This window comes from Urocitellus parryii, chromosome 12 (genome assembly GCF_045843805.1).
Source record: "Urocitellus parryii isolate mUroPar1 chromosome 12, mUroPar1.hap1, whole genome shotgun sequence".
Taxonomy (NCBI): Eukaryota; Metazoa; Chordata; class Mammalia; order Rodentia; family Sciuridae; genus Urocitellus; species Urocitellus parryii.
This window is the reverse complement of record NC_135542.1, coordinates 103046097-103068612: the sequence shown is the minus strand read 5'-3', so window position 1 is coordinate 103068612 and position 22516 is coordinate 103046097. Positions and strand designations below refer to the sequence as shown.

The following is a 22516-nucleotide window of genomic DNA, read 5'->3' as shown; positions in this document are numbered from 1 at the left end:
CATCAACTTGTCAAAATTCCGTAGGTTTCAAGTTTACTTTGAATAAACCTTATTCTACATGATGCACCCCTACACCATACTGCCATAGACTCTCAAGTTAAGCTTTGATTCATTTATTAGCCACAATATTGTTTATCCCTCAAAGCAAATATGATGGTTGGTTAGAACTAAGGCATGCAAGAATTGCCCATGGACCTACAGGGTCACTTTTATACCAGGTGGGGTCCTATGGTTTTCAAAATTTGACTATAATTCATTGTCAAGAGCCATCTGTGGACTATGTGTGGACCAGATTGGCATGGAAGGCTATTGAGTGGGAAAGTCTGCTATCTGAGAACTTACAGTGGCTATAAGATGCTACAAGATGGCCCAAATACACGTGAACTCTCACCCAGCTCTGCCAAAGGTCCCACACAGCACTAGAAATGGGGTGACCTACTACAGCCAACCAGCCACACAACCTCCCTGAGATGGGTATGACCTAACAAGATGCCAATCAACCTGTTGATTTCAAGACATCATGAAGCAAGACTCCATTCCTAAAACCTGAAACCTTATCTCTGCCTTTGATGTATCCCCTTAAATAAACCACAGGGGTCATTTTCTAATTGTTAAGCTCCAGCTTCTGTGTGGGCTGGGCCTATCAGGCGCTCCAAACTTCCTTTAAAACTATTTTTTCTGATTGTGTCTTTTGTTACTCACTAATTATTCTAGTCTTTAATTTTTCTTCAATAGCTTACAACCTCCACAAGCAAAAAGAAGGACCCCTTAGTGAGGTTTGGCCTCCTTCTCATAATCCATTGTAACAAATCATTTCACATTGTGACATTGTACTACACACATTAACTCTTACTTATTCTTATCCATGATAAAATTTTGTTATAAATATTCTGTTATATTTTATTAATAACTGGTGATCGAGAGAAACTTTCTTTCATACCCGTGAATGGATGGAGACCAAGTTTGCAAACACCACCCTAACAAATGTAGAAATCAGCTAGATGTAAAATGCTAATGACCCCAAGACCCAGAGAGAGGGAAGGTCCAGTTAGAGTGTCCTGTTCCTGAAGGGGCCTAACTCCTTAGAGTGTTCATTATATTTGTAGTTAAAATACTCTCCTTTCTAGGGGCAGAACATTATAGAAGGACCTTCTGTCCACTGCCATGAGTGAGAAAAGTCCCTCAAGACCTCTTGAGTCACAAACTAAACCTGGGTTCCAGAATTCAGCTTGGGACTAAGGTAACTGTGCCAAAGTTTGTCAGACACCTCACTCTCTTCTGTGACTTCTGAGTTTGAAGGAGGATCTGGAATCCATTACAAAACGTTTTCTGTGTTGCTAAATGCCAAAGCTTGGCTACAACAAGGCCCTTGTGCTATTTATGGCTTGAGTGGGGAGTATTGTAACGTGCTATGAATTTTTTAGGTGGCAAGGCAGCTCAGTTTGACCTTTTTAATGTCTCAGTGTCCCCACTGGTAACATGGGATAATAATAGCAACTACTTCATAAGTTTGCAGGGAGGATTAGTAAGTTAAAACACTTGAGAACCAAGTCTGGAAAGTAGTGCACATGTTAATTAGTGAAATAGTGAATTAGTTAGTGGGTGATTACATATTATTATTACTAGTCACCATGCAAAGGTTGCAGCCAAGTTGCCCCAGGTAGTGCTCTTTCCTGAATTTTCTGAGATACTTTTTGGTACAGCTAAATGGCTCACAGCCCATGTGTTTGCTTACTAATTCTCCTCTTATAAAAATGGAATGATAAATTAAGGATAATACACAGTCATTAGCCATCTCTTTGTGCCTATGGTTTTTTATTTGCTGACCCCTTTTCTGGGAAGCCCTTCTCACTGAGCTCCTCACATAGTTGAGCTCATCACAGAGGTTAGACCTTAAATCTCATCCTCTGTAGCTATGCATCTAAGTCAGGCTCCTAATGCCTCTTCTTACTGGCCATGTCCACACCCTGCTTGTTCCTTCAAAGCCCTTATTATAAGTTCTTTTCCTCCTCCACTCTCTTATTTTCTATCTCATCTACTTTTTCTCTGTTTTCTGCCTATCCTCAACTAGATTCTAAGTAATCGAGGACAGAAACCACATCTATATTATTTGCCATTTGTTCTCAAATGTTTATTGATTGAGTGAACAATGTGAAAAAATATCTGTTCTCCGAGTGGTATCTGAAGAAATGGAACATATAGACTCAACAATTCCCACTTTTAAACAATAGTTACTCTTAACACTCATAACTTAATCTAATTTTGATGCGTATCCCACATAGAAAATAATGTTTACACTTACACTTATGACTTTACATCATTTGTGTATGTAGACAGTGGTTCCTGGGGGCACTGCTGCTTTGAATATTTCTAACCTTTAAGGTACACAATGAGGTCTAAGAATGAGCAGTGTCTGAAAACAGAGGCTATCCCTCTTAACTTCAAAACAATGATTGAAGCAGAAAATTCATTCAACCAACTGATTCTTCCTCCTAGAAAAAGTACCATTTAAGGAACAAAGCAACTGGTTTGACAATTTGAAAAGAAAGTTGACTGGTGTCTTTATCATGATGTGGATGTGGCCTATAATCTAAAAGTTAGAACTAACATGAGAAATGTGAAAAGCAAACCTCTTCCAGTAAGACAGGTAAGCCAAGTCGGATGGAATTTTCAAGAATTCGTAAGAAATTACTATCTGTAAGTTTAATGATCTTTAAACCACTTTTGTTTTCCTTGTTTCTTATCCAACGGTTTGCCTGTATGAGAAAGCACAGAGCAGAGCATTTACTTTAGAGTAGGATACATGACTAGAAAGTGAAAGTTGTAGAATAAAGTTTAGAATTTTTGTTTTCAATCTAGAAACATTGAAAACATTTTAAAAAGAAAAAAAAACTCATTTCCCCAATAAAACACCTATCAAGCCCAAATTAAAACAAATTCAGAAAAGAGCCATCCAGAAAAAAAGCCCATACTTATCTTAGTATTCAAGTTTCTTTCTTGCTTTTACAATGGCTCCCTTTTCTGAACCCTGATTAGTATTATCTGATCTGTGGATTTAGGAACACAGATAATGGGACTATAAAAATTCTGGTCAGACTTGCTCTAAATCCTATCATTCCTTGAATTCATTTTGATTCCTTAGACCTTGCAGACCTTCATGGAATGAGTTTCTGTCAATTTCTATTCCCATAGAAAACAAAAAACTAATGGCCAATCCCCTAAACTTAACCAGTTAAAATCAAGAATAGAGAACACTTACCCACATCCCTTACTTTCTATGTCCATAAGATGAGGAACCCACACTGAAAGAGCTCCAAACTCTCCTTCAGGTCTAAATTTCCATGATCTTATAAATATGTTAAAGTCTACTTTTATAATTTTTAATAGATAGATCAATATTAAACAGAGCTAACTGGCTACTTTTTAATTTCAAGCATTTGTTACATACCTGATCTTGGGGATCAATCATCAAAGGCCACCGTCTCCCGTGAGTAACCAAAATGCCATTTTCTGTTGATATCATGTCTCTTGGCAGCCCATCAGCGTTCCATTGCCTTATTTCATAGGGATCTCCAAGTATGTTAATGAGACTGAAGGAAGGATCAATTGGGATGTCCAGAGACTGGCAGTCCTGGATCCAACACTCTATAAGCTGAAAAGGGAGGAAAATTTACATGTATAATCGGGAATACTAAGTAAACTATGACACACACAAAATATGAAGGGCAGAGGAAACCAATATGTTATGATTTGGATATGAAGTGGCCCCCCAGTAACTCATGTACTGGAAATATGGTATCTATTTTAGCAATGTTTAGAGGTGAAATGATTAGATTACAAGAACTGTAACCTAATCAGTGGATCTATTTGATCTCTTAATAATTTTAATGGATTATTAGGTGGTACTTGTAGGCAAATGAGGCATGGGTGGAGGAAATAGGGTCATCTGGGGGTGAGCCTTAGGGATTGTATTCTGTCCCTGGCTCCCTATGTTCTCTCTCTTCTTCCCAGCTGCCATGAACTGAGCAACTTTCCTCCACCATGCCTTTCTGCCATAATGTTTTGCCTCACCTTAGACACAGAGCAATGGAGCTGGCTGATCAAGAACTAAACCTCTGAAACTGAGTCCAAAATAAACTTTTCTCCTCTAAGGTGTTCTTTCATGGATACTTTGGTTACAGTGATGAAAAGCTGTCTAACATGCAGTGGCTGGAACAGGTAGGCCCTACCAGTCTCCACAGACATCTTGGAAACAGGATGGGGCACTCTCCTCCCCCCAAAATGGACTAAAAATCAGGAGATCTGGTGCTAGAACTAAACAATTAACTATGCCCTTGGTATTTTACTTCCTCTATTTGGACCTCAGTTTTCTCACATGTAAAAGCCTGGGTTGTTACAGTAATTTTCAACCAGGGTTGTATTGCGTCTCTTTAGAAAATATGGACGCATGTGGAGAAGTTCAGGGTTGTCATAATGATTGTGGGTGCAACTGGAAGTATTTCATAAAAATAATTATAAAATCCTTCCCAATATTTTTTTCCTGAAAAGTGCATATAGATGGGAATTTTATTCCCTGATAAATAATAAGTTTTTCATAAAGATGAAAGCCCAAGAAACCTCAAATTAATCCTGCTCCCCACCATTTCCCAGTCCTCCGGAGCAGGACATTGTATCCTGGTTGATTTTACATGCTAGTTCTGACAAAAAAGTTTAGGGACTTACTGTCTCATTCACTTCCCCCAGGTTCTTACACTGCATAAGTGATAAAGAACTTTCTAAGACTGCAGAAGGAAAGGAAGAAACATGTTAAGAAAGCCTAAGGGTGGACCAATGGGAAAGAGAGATCCATCCTGTGGGACATGTACATTTCCACTCTGGTGAACTCCATAGTAGAGAACCTCCATCTGACCTCAGAAAAATGAATGCTTCTCTGTACCCACCCAGTTTTAGATGCTTCTCACCACTCTTTACAGACAGGAGGTTTACTCACTGATTGCCTGAATTGGGCTGTGAAAGCCCCATAATAAGCCACACAAGCGGCCGCTATAAACACGTTCCCAATGATGTTCGATATCTCCTCCTGAAATTTCTCTATGCTTTCTTCCCATCGAACCTGTTCATCTCCTAATGCAGCTGTCAGCTTTCCAGCACGTAACAGGCGTGCTTTTGTCAGGGCCATATTCTTTGCTAGAAAATATTAAGAACCTTAGATTATTCAATATTTTAGTAAACTATTAAAAGTTTATATACTTGCTTTTGTTTGTAGCATAATTAGCCTTATTTAGCTAATTATAGCAATATATTGCTAACAAGTATCACACCAATTCAATATTATTTCCCATTTCAGAACCAAGTCAAAGTTTAATTTTTCCATTTCAAGAGCTCTTTTAATGCTACACTACTCTAACTGAAGACGGCTTTCTCTTTGCCCTATAATATTTGTGTGTTCTCAGTGCCTGTAGCATTTATTTTGTAGATAAAATTTATCTGTTGCTCTGAGTTTTAATGCAATATACTCCAAGAAGCTATGTTCAGATATAAGATGTTGAATACATACAATATATGTAGTTTTTCTCATTTTATACTAGGAAGCTAATGAAAGAAGTCCAAATGTATTCTACATGTTGAATAAAAGCCAATATCAGATTGCCTGAAAATTTTCAAACTTTTAAAAATCAGACATTTATAACAAAGCAAATTTTATGAGTTACTTACCCAAACTTTCTTTTTCATTCACACCTTTGTCATATTCATCTTGTAAGGCTCGTATTTGATCCTCCACTTGTCTCAGTAATGCTTGCTTTTCTTTTAGGGTAGCTATTGTAACATCAAGTTCAGCCTAGTAAAAATCAAGCAAATATTTACAAATAGACCCACAAAGAAGGCTGAATTTGCCCATTTATATAATAAAGATTTTTTTATGTTCCCTTTTTCATGTTTGTAAATATTTTGATATATTGTACAAAGTTAAAACATTTACTGAGTAAAATACAAGAGCAGAACCAATCTAGACCAAACAAAAAGTCCAACAAAATAAGTCATAAAAGGAATAGAGAAACAGCTGTGCCAAGCATATGAGATGAATAAATTACTACAATGGATATTAATTTTAAATGATAAAATAAATATTCTTAGAATAATGAAAACTAATTTTTCCTTACTAGTTCTCTGTGTCAGGGGGTAGTGAACTTATGGCCTGCAGGCCACCTCGCCATTGATGCTTGCTTGCTTTTGTACAGCCTATGAACTATGAATGATTATTACATTTTGTAATGATTGGAAATAAACACAAAATATTTTTTACATGTGATATTATATAAAATTGGAATTCTGTTGTCCATAAATAAAGTTATATTGGAACATAGCCATACTTATTGTTTATGTATTACTAATGGCTGTTTCTCTGGGCAACAACAGAGTTGAGTACTTGTAACAGAGATCATGTAGTCCACAATAAAATTGAAATATTTAGCCCACAAATTTAAATACTTACTATTTTGATCTTTTAAAAAAGTTCCTATTAGTTCTTTATAGTGATATATAACCATATAACTTATGAATACATTAATTTTGACATATTCATAAATGCATATAACATAGTTTGCTCCAATTCAATTCTCAAATATCTGGATTTTCATAGAAAATTTTTGCTTATTCCTGCTCTCTATTCACCATTATTTTGGTAATCTGCTCCTCTAAATGATCATTCTTTGTTCTTGGGAAGACTAAGGACCTCACACATGATTGTGAATTAAGCTGGTTCTAAAATCTCAGATAACACCATCAGGTGTGGGGGTATTTAGCAAATAGAAATATAGATCATCAGATGATAGAGGCACCTCAAAAATATCATAAACATAATTTCTCTTTTTTTCAGATGAATTATACTAAGGACTTATTTTTCTTTAATGCTAAAAGAAGGATACCTTTAGAGAAAACTTTAAAAAAAAAAAACCTGCCAGCTATTGTTTGAAACAAAAGCTAGTGTTGTCACTATCTATATTGCCTTGCATCAAAGTGGCACTATAAGGAGAGCTTGGATGATTGATGATGATGGCCTTTAAGACTCCAAAACATCATAATATGGATAACATACCTGGGCAGCACGGAGTTTTTGTCTCTTTGGTTCCACTTCCTTGACTACTCGAAAGTACAAATCCATCGCTCTTACCCACATGCACATGGATTTACATGCTTTGGATACTTTCTCTACTTTTTCAGGAAGAAAATCAGGATTATTAATATACTTTTGAAGCTTTGCTATTATTTGAGGCTTTATGTTTTCCTTATCATATTCTAAAAGCCTTCTTAGAAAGTTAGATTCGCCAAGAAGTTGCTTTGCTGTGGGCCAATCAGGCCTAAAAAACAGAGATAACAGATTAACAACATTATAATCAAGTAATATAAGAACAAAAGAGATGTATTCCTCTGTGAACATAGATCGGTAGTTTTAATGTCAGTATTGTAATCCCAGAAGTTGGTAGTTCCATGCATCACCCCATACAACTCAGATTTGGTAGAGAAAGAATTATAAAATAATAGAGTGGAATTCACACTTCATCTCCTTTGCCTAGTTGCAACCCTTAAAATCTCTTGGTAGGCTGCCAAAAATAATGCCCTTCTAACTGGGACTTAGGTCTCTTGGTCAACCTTGCCCTTTAGAACTTTTGCCATATTGGTCTTTATACTGTGAAAATCTGATTAAGTAAAAAAATGTTCAATGGTTCTCAGTTCCCTCTGCACATGGGCATTCTCTATCTCTGCTCTGCAGAGATCCCTGGGACCTACCATTGTGCCAACCTGAGGGTCTATAGGGAGGCCTGGTGGTTAAGGGGTATTTCTGGTGCTTTGCTCGTTTTACATAATTTGTATTGAAAAAAGGATTGTATTACTGAAGAAAATCTGAAAACCACATCTTTAAGATGAAATTTGGATTGCTTGGTGTAGCATACAAGATTTCTCATGATGTGATCACTGCCTTTTTACTCAGCCTCAACCCTATTTCACAAGCATCATAAGTGCCTGAGCTCTCTTTACAGGCACAAACTGTGTGCATCATCTCCCAAAAGATCAGCTTGTATCTCTCCATTAAATTGTCTGCATCTTATAGTGAAAAAACCCATAATTTTATCTTCTATAATATAGTACAAAATAAATGTTGGAAACATTGGTGAATCAATTTGTTGAATGGCCAATCAAATTAATGAGAGGTTAGAGAAGAGAATCAACATACATATATAAAAATATGAAAACGGAGAAAAATAGTAAAGAAATACCACCAGATAATCTAATAATTCAAGCTTTTGTATTACTCACTTGGCATTCAAGAGAATGGAGATTGCTTCCATTACAGTCATGACCATATCTGGGGGCTTTGTAAAAACCCTGATTTCAGCTATATCTGCTTTATCTAAGGAATCCAGTGCTCTATTGGCAGCGTCAAGTGCAGGCAATGCTTCTTCGAGGTCTCTCTGAGCATCATCAGCTATTGCTTGGGTTTCTTGAGCTTTCACTTTTGCTATTGCTTCATCTTCTCGCACAACGTTACGGACCTAACCATTGAAATGTGAGTGCTTAGGTGGTCTCATTACACATTGAGCATCCCTAATCAAAAAATCCAAAATCTGAAATGTTCCAAAATCTGAAATGTTCCAAAATCTGAAACATTTGAGCACCAATATGATGCCACAAGTGGAAAATTCCACAACTGACCTCATCTGATAGACCACAAGCAAAATGTAGGCACAATAAACGATTAAATAAAATTATGTGCTATAAGGGGTATATAAAACACAGATGAATTTTGTGATTATACTTGGGTCCCATCCCCATGATATCTCATTATGTATATGTAAATATATACCAAAATATGGAAAAATCCAAAATTCAAATTGTTTCTGGCCCCAACCACTTGGGATAAAGGATATCCAATCTGCATTTGAATTCCAATATTTTATTTTTTGTTTATTTATTTTGCTTCTGTGTATTGAACTTAGGGGTGCTTTACCACTGATATATATCCCTAGATCTTTTTTTTCCCCTTAGTTTTGAGACAAGATCTCCCTAAGTTTCCCAGGCTGTCCTCAAAATTATGATCCTTCTGTCTTACCTTCCTGAGTCTCTGGGATTTCAGGCATGTGCCACCAAGCCCTGTTGAATTTCAGAGCTTTAAAACAAAGTCAATAATAAGCTGTATTTACCCTTTGGATTAGATTAAAGATGAAAAGGAATTAACTAGATTGCATTTGATGTTCTATGTTCACCATGTACCACATTGACAGAATTAAAGAGATCAAATTTTTATATAATAAGTAGTTTCTTCTAGGAGAGTTGCCTTATATATGTTGGTGGTATTTTTCTCAGAACTCTCTCTTCCCCACTCAGTGAACTACAACCAATTCTCTGGGACAGAACTAGGCTGATTTGGTAAAGAGAGATTGTTTATAGCTTAAAAACATTGCTAAATTTCTAGAAAAAATAGTATTGCCAAAACTATTTATTTAAATGACACCTAATATTTGAATGATATATAATAAAATAATCTGCTCATGGGTCACTCTATATAAATGATATATTGCCTCACCTACATTGTTAGGTAATATATCATACCTGATCGGCACTTTCTTGATCCACTGCCAATTTTTCCATCAGGGTTTCAACATCTTGTGATTTTTTCAAAAGCACAGGTTCTAGAGCTGAAAGTTCTAATTTCATATTATCTACCAGTACATTTGTTTGTAGTAGCTTCGTGAGACCATTTTTCACCCGATCTCTTGCCTAAATGACAACAAAAATTTCTATTATAATGAGCATTATAAATCACAGGTTTTACTGGCCTCTGTTACTCATAAATTAATTTTATAGCTACAGAATTAATACATCAGTTTGTAATACTTCAAGTTGTAAAATTTTTACAATTTGCAAAGTCTTCAGGTAACAGAACTCTAGGAAATGGCCATGCCATTTTCCACAATGTGTGTGGATACATGTCCCCTGGTTATAGCTGAGGGACATCACATCACTGGACTGTGACTCACTGAGGGCAGTGATCACACTGCATTATCTTCATTCCTCATGGTAGCATGTTGAATGAGTGAGGTGTAAGTTCAGGCAGGGATCCCCAGAGGCCTGGGAGTTTGTTTACTCTCAGCAGGGTTGAGACCCCAAGGAAACAAGGTCCTGGACACCTAACTCTAGTTTCTGTATCTGAATCTTATTCCCCAGGAGTGAAAAATTTTGACTTGTACCAAAAGAGTAGGATGTGGTAGAGGAGACACCTGGGAAGAACCATTTTTTGAAAATGAGTCAGAAAGATTGGTTCAAATAGACAGTTTTCAAAAATACCTGTCAAGTTATTTTACAAGAGCATGCATTTATTTTATGATGTAAAAATCATTTGAAAAACACTTTAAATATTTATTGGGAAATGCTTCCATTTTTACTGTGTTTAAACATTGAATATTTTAGACCATGTTAATGGTCAGATGATGTTGCTAATGTCAGCCACTATTTTTTGTGCACCTCATATATCTTTGATCATAGTCTAAGAACGTCATGAACAATATCTTATTTAAATTCCAGAGAAATTCAAGAGGGATATTTAGATATTTTAAAACTTATTTCCTACTAAAACCTTAAAGAAATTGTATAACATGCTCAACAGCAAAAGTTACATGTAGTTTGGCAGACACTCAAGTCCTTGGCACATGTTAGACAATTAAAACCTTATCTTGATTGCTTAAAACAAAGTTTCCCTCCATATTAAATACTGCAGAGATGACCATATCTCTGCTTAACTTTAATGCTATTACTATGTCCCTGTCATTCTATTGAGTCAAGGATACTTATGTAAATGATAGAAGGAAAATATAAATATCCAGGAATAGGGAGCCCTTGGACTGAGAGCACAGGACCCTTTTTTGGCCACATTTCAGGTTGTCAAGGTCACAGGACTGGATGAAAAGGGCACTACACAGGTACACAGATCATCCACTCACTCCCAAAGTTTTCAGTTTGAGCAAAAAAACCCCCACAAAATTAATGGACTGAAACATACTGAAATTAACTGCTTCTTTTTCTCAGTCAACATAGTCAGGTAGAGATTGATGAGCTCCAGGTAGGAAGTGGGCGTCGTGTAGTATCGCCGGCGGAGCTCAGTGTAATAGCGGTCTGCTGTTTGGGAGACACTCAAGTGAACATTGACACACATGAGGGAAAGCTTTTCTTTCAGTTCGTCATTTCCAGTGTCAACAGTTGAGAAAAATGTCTTTGACACAGAAAGAAGCGCTTCTCTGGGCCACTGTAAATAAAGAAGCAATCTGGAAAATCTGATGGCATTTCAACAACATGCAGAGTAACAAGTGAGAAAACGATTTCTCTGGAATTTTTCCTTGTCTAGTCCCTTCTTTCACCAAGTTATCTCTTATACATGTTTCTGGTGCTTAATAAACTGAAATGGCTCTCTCTGTTCATTAGAGGGGGGCCCAAATTTGCATTTGCTGACCAGTATGTTCCTAGGACAGTGCCAGACATAGAGAAGTTGTCAACAGATATTTCTTGAATGAATGAATGACTGTGTAGTTTTAGAATTCCATAAACAGAATCATCTGTTATGAGGACCTCCTTACCTCACTCTATTATACAGTTGTGATGTCAGGACCATCATTGTAGTCATGATCCTGCACACATCTTAACTTCTTTGCTTTTTTCTTAATTCTTGAGCTTGCCTGAACCCTAGTAAAACCCAACTCTCTGTTATTCCATGCCTGAAACTGAGCAGGTGTAGCTGACTACAAAGCAAAACAAAAGAAAACAAAACAAAAGGAAACAAAACAAAACACAGTCATGTTTGATGTGCCGCACTTAAAATTTACAACTAACTCCTTAATGCAGCCCAAAATTTCTTCCACATTTTCTAACACTTTGGTTTTGTACTCTCTTAAGTATTCCATATCCTACTTAACTTCCTTAGACTGCTCACTTCCTTTTTCTTCTTTATCCTCAATTTATGACTTTGTTTTCCCTCATCAAAAAAAGAAAAAGAAATAAGGCAAACAAATTCAGTGAGCCCTTACCCCTGTGTCTTCTGCCACCTGGGTCTGTACCCCTTATCCTAATACTCAGGGGAAGCTGTTTATGCCTTCTGCCCAAGTCAGCCTCTTAATTGATGGATTCAGTTATTTACTAAAGGATATTGGATCCACACATTTAGTGTTGTATACTACATCATCAATATATTTCTGTTTTTCTAGAACATTTTCACCTTCATCACACACACATGCTGCTTATATTTCTCACTCAAAGAGACTTCATTCTTGATCTCATAAGCCCCTCTCTCACCATCATTTCTCTGCTTTCATTTCGACAAAACTTCTTGAAGTTGTTGCCTATTATCACTGTCTCTGATTCCTCTCCCCTTCTCTTTCAAACCCTCTCCCCCATCATCCATTGAAACAGCTCGTCAAGATCACTGATAACTTCTGTACTGCTAACCTCAAGATCTCCTCTTCCTTCATAAGTTCTGTTTTGTCTTTGGCTGATTGTCATTGTTATCCCTTGTATGAATAACTTCCTAGTAGCTTTTAAAGTTAATTCAAGTACTGTGAGTTATTTTCAACACATTACTTCTCTAAAATCTCTTCTTAAAGAGCTGTCCTACTGAGTCACTAACCTGGACAAACCAGTCAATCGTGCAGCAGTTCACAAGAGATGGGAACATCCGGCATCGGGACCGAAACGCCTCTCCAACTGGGCTCATGCAGAGAACAATGTGCAGTTTTTGACGAACTCTGCTGATAAAGTACTGAAACACCTGACAAAAGCAACGATATTTTTCAATTTAAAATAAGGATGAAAACAAGTGTTGGCTAATCCATCTGAGGCTAGTGCATTATTAAATAAAAATGCTAGCACAGTAGATATGTGAAATACTGTGTTGAACATCCATTCCAACTAGAGAAGTTGTCCAACAGATATTTCTTGATTGAACGAATGACTCACAGTTGGAAAGATTAAAAATGACCTTTTGCAGACTTCATTTCAACTAGGGTTCTGGATGTTATTTAGGTTATCCTCATTGGTATATTTGAGGAGAAAGAACAGCCAAAAAGATGAAATAAAAAGACTGGGGTAGATAAATGAAATCACAGTATTGAAGAAATGGAGATGAATGGTAGCTACGTTGTTCCTGAGAAAGTGAGAGAAAACATATTTATATTTCAGTTGTGCATAACATTCTGATACACAAGGGGATCAAAAGTACTAGAACTTCCCACCAGCCCTTCTCAGGAAGGACACTGCAGGTGTGAGAAATAAACTTGGACTTAAAGGAGAATAAGGGAAACTGTCCAGTTTGGACAAGTCTATGATCTCTGTAGGGCTGGAGGGTTTTTACTTTCTGCTTCCATCACTTTTCTGGAAGGCTGATGAACCCACACTTTAGACATAGAAAATAAAATGCAGAATTACAAAGAGAGCTAATTATACTGAAGAAATTTCATTCATGGATCCGTTAAGGGGACTTAGAGATTGTTAAATAAAAGTTTAAGACAACTTTTTGTTTAGAAAGCCATGGAATTATTCTGGCATGTCCTACTTCATCTCTGTTCCCCTCGGAAATTCCAACTTCTTTTGCTTTTGGCCTGGTGGCTGCTAACACCTGCTCCAATTCATCCTTTTCAAATAGATTAGGCACTTCACCCGAGTTCAGGATGTTATTTATATCTTCTAGGAATTCCTCCACTACAATCTGTAGAAGAAAGCAGAATGATTGTTATAATTCATTTTACAGTTACTACCTGTAAATTATAAAGCAAACATTTATTCTAAAATTCACATAAGTTAATTTTATCTTTAAGAGAAAATGGTTCTAAAAACTGGATAGAATCCTAAAATTCTAACAAGTATATTCTAATCCTAAAATTCTAGCAAGTATACTGATTCCTTTTTCCTTATTGCTTTGTTTCTTAAAAAGCATTTATATTTTACTTAATTCAAGTTAAACTATTTAAACATTTGTTTCTCTCAATTTCTTCTCACATTTATGCTTTTGCATATGTACATATGTATACATACCTGTATACACACATGTATACATGTGATTTAGTTATAGCTGTGTCTACTCTTCATTACTGTAGAACATTTGAGATTGGAGTTTTCAACAGAGTATAATATAGCTTTTGTCTGGAGTTGAGCAAGACAATATGACTTTATCTTACTTAGAATCTTTTTATATAACTTCCTTGATTTTTAAAAGCAATACTAAAAATTAAGAAATATTTTAATTTTTGAATAATTAGAAACTATAAATAAGCAAAACTAAGAAAAATAAAATCACTCATAATCCCATGATCCAGACATTTCTAGTTGCACACATGGCATATCTGTTTATATAAAACTGAAGAGCCTATATGGTGATATAACAACACATTATAAGCATTTTCACATTAATGCTTTCACTTTTATTTTCTGTTTTTGTGGTGCTGGAGATTGAACCCAGGGCCTCACACATGTCAGGCAAGTGTTATTTATTTATTTTCGTGGTGCTAGGGATCCAATCCAGAGCCTTTAGTATGCTAAGCTCATGGCATTTTTATTTATTTTATTTATTTACATTTCTTTAGTTATTGGTTAGGCTGAATATTTGTTTTTAGGAACTTTTAATTCACATTCTATTGCATTTTTATATTTCTTCTATTTTATATTTCTTCTTTTTTGCTTGTATTTTTATACTAAGATATAAACTCATTTCATGTAGATGGTGAAAATATTTTCCCTATCTTGTGTTTGCACTCAATCCTTGTCACAATGTTTTAAAAATTACAAAGAAGTTAAAAATATTTATACATTAAATCTATCATATTTTCTAGAAGGTTTATTTTCCCTAAAGTTAAAACACCCAAGTATAGCATTTACTATAGAATTTAAGATCAGTTAGGTTGGCTATTTTAGATGTAAATGTAATCTTATTTTAATTTTAGAGTTAATCTGATTTTACTTACTGTCTGCTATCTTTGTCCTTTTCATCAAAGAATAGTTAAAACTTTTTCTCAACCCCACTATTATGTATAACTGTAATGTACTAAGAAAAACATAAAAAACACAAAAAAGTTTCTCTTTAACCTTTTATCATAATTACTTAGAGTTTACAAACAAAACTTGGAAAGATAAATAAAAATATATTATAAAAGCCTTTTATACAGTGCAGATAATTTGCTTTCGGAGACAATAATCCTTGAACTTCATCCTACAAACTATTCAAAGTACATGCTGTATTGTAACACTCATATACTTCCTGATTTTACAAGTGAGCTGTTTAAATATGTACCTGGGTGTCTGTGAAAAGAAAAACCATATTTTTGTCCTCTACACCAGCCAATTTGTACAACCTCCTTAGGTCATCATGAAAAGTATCATAGTTATATCCACGGCTAAGTTCAATCTGCAAACATTTGTAACCACATATATGAGCTGCAAGTCTTGTAAGAGACTGCTTTCCTGTGCCTCCTACTCCCACAAGCAGGGCATTGCCTCTTTCCTGACGGATCATCCGGGCAATCCTGCAGAAAGTAAAGAAAGATTGATTACAAGATCACAGACATGGCTTCTGCTCAGAAGTACTCCCTAGTGAGGAATGCTGGTGGCCAGTAGAGCAGGATGCTACAAGAAAAGAACAGGCTACTCTTGAGGCTCACTGTTGGATGAACCATATTGTGGGGCCTTTCCCTTTATCCATATGTCCACTATTCCCTACAGACTGGTGGCTGTCTTCCCTAGACTCATGGATTTAAAATGAAGTAAAATTTCTTTTCCCTTTGTCAAAGTGTAAAGGATTTTGTCAGGGACCCTGAGGGATCTAGGCTGCAAATTAAATGAACCATTACATCAGTAAGCCCAGTTCTACATTTAAAATGATAAGCAAGGTCTTCTTTGATTTCTTTCTTTAGGGTTCTGTAGTTTTCATTGTATAGATTTTTCATCTCTTTCATTAAGTTGATTCCCAAGTATTTTATTTATTTTTTTTTGAGGTTATTGTAAATGGGATAGTTTTCCTCACTTCCTTCTCAGAGGATTTGATGCTGATATACAGAAATGCTTTTGATTTATAAGGTGTTGATTTTATATCCAGCTACTTTGCTGACTTTGTTTACTAGTTTTAGAAGTTTTCTGGTGGAGCTTTTTGGGTCTTCTAGGTATAGAATCATATCGTCAGCAAATAGTGCTAATTTAAGTTCTTCTTTTCCTATATGTATCCCTTTAATTTCTTTCATCTGTCTAGTTTCTCTGGCCAATGTTTCAAGAACTATGTTAAATAGAAGTGGTGAAAGATGGCATCCCCATCTTGTTCCAGTTTTTAGAGGGAATGCCTTCAATTTTTCTCCATTTAGAATGATGTTGGCCTGGGGCTTAGTGTAGATAGCCTTTACGACCTTGCTCTTGGATAGGCAGAATTAATATTATCAAAATGACCATACTACCAAAAGCACTATACAGATTTAATGCAATTCCGATCAAAATCCCAATGGCATTCCTCATAGGAATAGAAAAAGCAATCATGAAATTCATCTGGAAAAATAAGAGACCCAGAATAGCTAAAGCAATCCTTAGCAAGAAGAGTGAAGCAGGTGGTATCACTATACCAGACCTTAAACTGTACTACAGAGCAATAGTAACAAAAACAGCATGGTATTGGCACCAAAACAGACTGGCAGACCAATGGTACAGAATAGAGGACACAGAGACTAACTCACAAAATTACAATTATCTTGTAGTAGACAAAGGTACCAAAAACATGCATTGGACAAAAGACAGCCTCTTCAACAAATGGTGCTGGGAAAACTAGAAATCCATATGCAACAAAATGAAATTAAACTCCTTGCACAAAACTTAACTCAAAATGGATCAAGGACTTAGGAATACAGCCAGAGACCCTGTGTATAGGAAAAAAAAAAGTAGAAGAAAAAGTAGGCCCCAATCTCCATCATGTGGGATTAGGCCCCAACATCCTTAATAAGACTCCTATAGTGCAAGAATTAAAACCAAGAATCAATAAATGGGATGGATTCAAACTAAAAAGTTTCTTCTCAGCAAAAGAAATAATCTGTGAGGTGAATAGAGAGCCTACATCCTGGGAGCAAATTTTTATCCCTCACACATCAGATAGAGCACTAATCTCTAGGGTATATAAAGAACGCAAAAAGCTAAACACCAAAAACACCCAAATAACTCAATCAATAAATGGGCCAAGGACATGAACAGACACTTCTCAGAAGGGGATATTCAATCAATCAACAAATATATGAAAAATGTTCATTATCACTAGCAATTAGAGAAATGCAAATTAAAACCACTCTAAGATACCATCTCACTCCAGTCAGAATGGCAGTTATTATGCACACAAACAACAATAAGTACTCGAGAGGATGTGGGGGAAAAGGCACACTCATACATTGCTGGTGGGACTACAAATTGGTGCAGCCATTTTGGAAAGCAGTATGGAGATTCCTTGGAAATCTGGAAATGGAACCACCATTTGACTCAGCTATCCCTCTCCTCAGACTATACTCAAAGGACTTAAAATCAGCATACTACAGGGACACAGCCACATCAATGTTTATAGCAGCACAATTTACAATAGCTAAACTGTGGAGCCAACCTAGTTGCCCTTCAGTGGATAAATGGATAAAAATATGTGGCATATATACGCAATGGAATTTTACTCAGCATTAAAAGAGAATAAAATCATGGCATTTGCAGGTAAATGGATGGCATTGGAGAAGATAATGCTAAGTGAAGTTAGCCAGTCCCCCCAAAAAACAAATGCCGAATGTTTTCTGATATAAGGAGGCTGACTCATAGTGGGGTAGGGAGGGAGAGCATGGGAGGATTAGTTGAATTCTAGATAGGGCAGAGGGGTGGGAGGGAAAGGATGGGGGCAGGAGATTAGCAAGGATGGTGGAATGTGATGGACATCTTTATCCAAAGTACATGTATGAAGACATGAATAGGTGTGAACATACTTATATTCAAACAGAGGTATAAAAAATTGTTCTATATATGTAATAAGAATTGTGATGCATTCCACTGTCATGTATTTAAAAAATAAAACCAATAAAAAATGATGAGCAAGCATAAAAATTCCTGGAGCTATGAAAAGACACCATAGTTCAGAGAGAGAAATCAATGGGAACAATTACTGCAAGATAACAATGAAAGTTTAGAAATTCATGTTAAGAATTTCAAAAAGCACTGTAATCATGATATTGTTATCTTAAGCACTTAGAAAAAGGAGTAAATAAAAATGGGTTTTGGGGAAATTGGAGAGATGGCAATTCTAACCACCAAACTGAAGACCCCAGTGGAAATACATCTCACAAGACAGGTACTGTGGAAGAGAATAGAACAAGCTTAAGGGATGCACCCTTATTGCTCAGAGAACAATAGTGACCTCAAAGTGATGGGAGATGTACTTTTTTTTTTGCATTACAATTCTTAATACACATATATACCACAATTTTTCATATCTCTGTATATATAAGGTATGTTGACACCAAATTCAAATCTTCATACATGTATTTTGTATAATGATGACCATCACATTCCACCATCTTTGCTAATCCCCTTACCCCTCCCTTTCCCTCACACCCCTCTTCCCTATCTAGAAATAATCTTCCTCCCATTAAAAAAAAGAGTACATGTATAATGGCATAATTTGGCGTGAACATACTTTATATACAGAGTTACGAAAAATTGTGCTGTATATGGGTAATATGAGTGTAATGCATTCCACTATTGTCATGAATTTAATAAAAAAAAGAAAGAAGGAAACCAGAATAAACTTCTGGACCTTCTAGTCACATGAATTAAAAAAAAAAATGATGGGAGAGTGTGAGGATGGCCTTAGGCCTGAGCCTAACCAACTTCATTGTAAAAACTTTAGTTTGAAACCTGCAGTCTCACCAGGCATGCCTAACAGAGCCCTCCAGTATAGCCCTCTGACATTAACAAGTCACTTTCCCTGATAAACAGAGTGAAGCCTCTGGCAGGCTTTCCTCTCCTGATAAGAGGGAAAGGCAAGAAGATCAGGGTGGAGACCACCAGACCAGATGTTTTAACCCCCAGATTGAATGATGTCACTGAGAAATCCGGTGGTAACTGATAAGGATTGAAAGAGGGGGGGGGGTCAAAAAGTCCCAAAATTTAGTATAAATAACAAAGCTAATGAACAGGGATTCTGCCAGTTGAAACAAGGATGCACTTCAGCTGGAGAACCTGAAGAGGACTCCGACTGAGGTCCCATCACGTGTCATCATTTGTTTGATCCTCTGTATGATCCTCACTGCTCTCAATCTCTACGGCCACATCTTGACCCTGGTGAGAGTGGCAACTTCTCCCTACGACCCTCTCCTCGCCCGGCCATCAGCTCTATCCCAGGAGAAGCCTGCCTTGTTTCCTGACCTGATCGCTGTGGTCTGAGTGAGTGTGCAGCTGCTGGACTTAAAGCCTAAGGCTTGAGACTTTTGAACTTTGCATGCAGAGGGAATGTCTGTCATTAGCCTGTCATGACCAAGTGTGTTTACCATGCTTAGAATTAATCTAGAATTATTTGCTGTGAATTGATTATATGTCTATTGTAGTGCCTAGCATTAAGGATCATCTTTTTCTTGATTAAGAACCTAGAGAGTGAAATTGTACTGAGTGATTTGAGTGAATAAAGTATTGAAAAGGACAGAAGCATGTGGACATGCTTTATTTCTCCCCGTCTACTGCATACATGGCAACTTTTCCCCTCGAGACAGAGAGAAAAATAAAAGAAAAGAAGGAAAAATCTAGGAGGAAAAATGGAATCACAGAGGCTACATAATAGAAAGTACAGAAGGAGAGACAAGAAGGAACAGAACTAATGCAATGGTGACTGAAATAATAGAAAAGACTTGAGGTGAGCCCACAAATCCAATGGAGCAGAGCCACTGAAGGTCAGGAGAGGAAATCGAACAGCAGAGGCAAAACACTAAATATTTTCTAGGAAATATTTAAATATTTAAGTATACATTATATTTAACAAATAAATAGAAAACATTTATGTTACACAAATATATAACATAAATTCACATATATAAACACATCATAGGGATCTATATTTTAGATGTAAGCAAAATGTTTTTTGAACATCTATAGCAGAAATAATAGATTATCTCCAAAGAAATAAATAATTTCACAAGATGACATTTTACAAGGTGATAGTTAGAGGTAAACATTATGTTACAGGGTCAGAGACTAAGTCACCTGCAAATCTTTTCCAAAAGATCTCTTGATGATATATAGAAATATGAATAAACTTTAAAAATACAAGAAGGGGAAAGAGATGTCTCTATAAAAGTGAGCAGTATGAGAGTGAAGTCTATATAGTGCTAAGCAGATAATAAAAAGGAAATGATAATGTCAATAAATTCTTTAAAAAGAATGAAAATGCAAAAGTAATTTCTTAAAAATTATCATCATCAAAAATCTCAGATTGGGTCAGCAGGACTAGAAATCATGAGAGAAATGTAAAAGTAAGCTTAATTTCTTTTTTTAAAATAGGAAGTCTATGTATCTATCTATCTGGTTTTATTCATGATGCTGATAATTGCAAAAAACTAGATTAAAATATTTTATAACTATAATACTTTGTTAGTTTTAAAACTACGAATGTATAAGATGGTTACTGTAACCCATGAAAGAAGACTATTGCCAACCCTTTCCGATAGGTAAGCTCCATCATAAGGGCCTGGATGTTGGTCAGTTCTCAATGTAAATAGTGTATAGCATGTGTGGTAGGTGCTTCATAAATCATTATATTCAAGAGACCAACTTCTAGAGGCTTTCAAAGCTGTCAAATAAAGAAACCAATTAGTTATAAAGCATTATCATCCTTGGTGGCAGGATAAAGGAGCACAGGGAGGACTTATTTAAAAAGTGTTCCTCCAGGAAAAAGCCCGGACTCTTAGCCATTGCTAATTACAGAATCAAACTTTCAAATTTGTCTCCATCTTTATACCCTCTCCTGCTCTTCAGGTAGGTCTGCACTTTCCACACTCAGAACATCTTGATAATATTGCTTTGTCTAGAACAGGAGTCACCAAATTATGGCCTGTGGGTCAAATCCTGTCCCTGAACTGTGTGTGTTCTATGATCTAAGGGATAAGAATGATTTTCAGATTTAAAAAAAAATGGTTGGGTAGGGGGGAGCAAAAGAAGTGTAACATTTCATGATTTGTGAAAGTCATGAAACCTGAATATTGGTGTCCATAAATAAAGATTTATTGAATCATAGTCATGCTCACTCATTATTGTCAGTGACCTCTTAAACATTGCAATGGTAGAGTTGAATAGTTGTAGCAGGGACTTGTGGCCCACAGCCTAATGTTTTCTATCTGACTCTTTGCAAGACATTTGTTGACTTTCTTACCCAGAATCTTTTGCCAACTCCTTTCCTAGAACACAGAAGATCCATAGACACCATTTGCATTGTCATGTCTCCATTATTCACATCTAAATAGATAATCCATTTGCTACCCATGTAAACATAAAATTGAGGGATGAGTGGATACATAATAATGTGTTTTTCCATATCACACAAGTGTTCTAAGCAGATGGAATATTGAATATTGTAAAAATCTTGCACTTAATATGTCATGCTTTTCTTGTTTAATATACATTATTACTCATAGTAATTTGATTGTTTCTATCTGGGATTATTGGGGACAAATAACTGCTTCCCAGTGTTATTTTTTCTGGCAATTTACATATAAACAGAAATCTCTTCCAAGTAAGCATCCTTTACTGTAGGCAAATTACATTCTATGCAATATAATATGCAAGAGATGAATCTCCTAATCTGTGGCTTATTTTTTATTGGCTCTTTTTGGTTATATATAACATTAAGGTTCATTTTGATATAATTATAAAAGCATGGAATAAAATTTGTATAAATTCAATCCCCAGTATTCCCTTTTCCCTTCCCCAGTTCCCTTCCCTCTACTGATATTTCCACTATTTACTTAGGTTTTTTTTTTAAATAGTGTTTTGTGAGTCTCATGAATGGTGCATATTCATATATACATAGGAAAGTTAAGTCGGATTTATTTTACTGTTCTTCCCTTATCCAATTTCTCCTCATTTCCTCTCAATCCTCTTCCTCTACTCCACTGATATTTTTCTTATTTTTTATGGAATTTCTCATCCCTTTTTAAAATTTTAGTTTTGATTAGCTTCTGCATAACAGAGAAAATATTTGACCCTTGACTTTCTGTATCTAGCTTATTTCACTTAGCATGACAGTCTCCAGTTCCATTCATTTACCAGCAAATGGTATAATTTCATTCTTCTTTATGGCAGAGTAATACTCCATTGTGTGTAAATGCCACATTTCTTTAAACATTCATTTGTTGAAGGGCACCTAGGTTGGCTCCATAGTTTGATTATTGTGATTTGTGCTACTATAAACATTGATGTGACTGCATCATTGTAATACTCT

General features: G+C 36.0%; 1 protein-coding gene across 1 annotated transcript in view; it reads right to left on the bottom strand.

Annotated features, from left to right (window-relative positions):
- The window catches only part of Dnah6 (dynein axonemal heavy chain 6), a 275338-nt gene that overhangs the window by 76282 nt on the left and 176540 nt on the right, over positions 1-22516 (bottom strand). The window contains exons 45-55 of the mRNA XM_026413801.2: positions 15326-15557; positions 13595-13747; positions 12671-12811; positions 11057-11299; positions 9610-9777; positions 8317-8552; positions 7097-7358; positions 5716-5839; positions 4991-5187; positions 3449-3652; positions 2631-2756 (exon numbers count right to left, since the gene is read on the bottom strand). Coding sequence (XP_026269586.2) covers positions 2631-2756; positions 3449-3652; positions 4991-5187; positions 5716-5839; positions 7097-7358; positions 8317-8552; positions 9610-9777; positions 11057-11299; positions 12671-12811; positions 13595-13747; positions 15326-15557 — 2086 coding nt within the window. The remainder of the gene's footprint in view (positions 1-2630; positions 2757-3448; positions 3653-4990; positions 5188-5715; positions 5840-7096; positions 7359-8316; positions 8553-9609; positions 9778-11056; positions 11300-12670; positions 12812-13594; positions 13748-15325; positions 15558-22516) is intronic.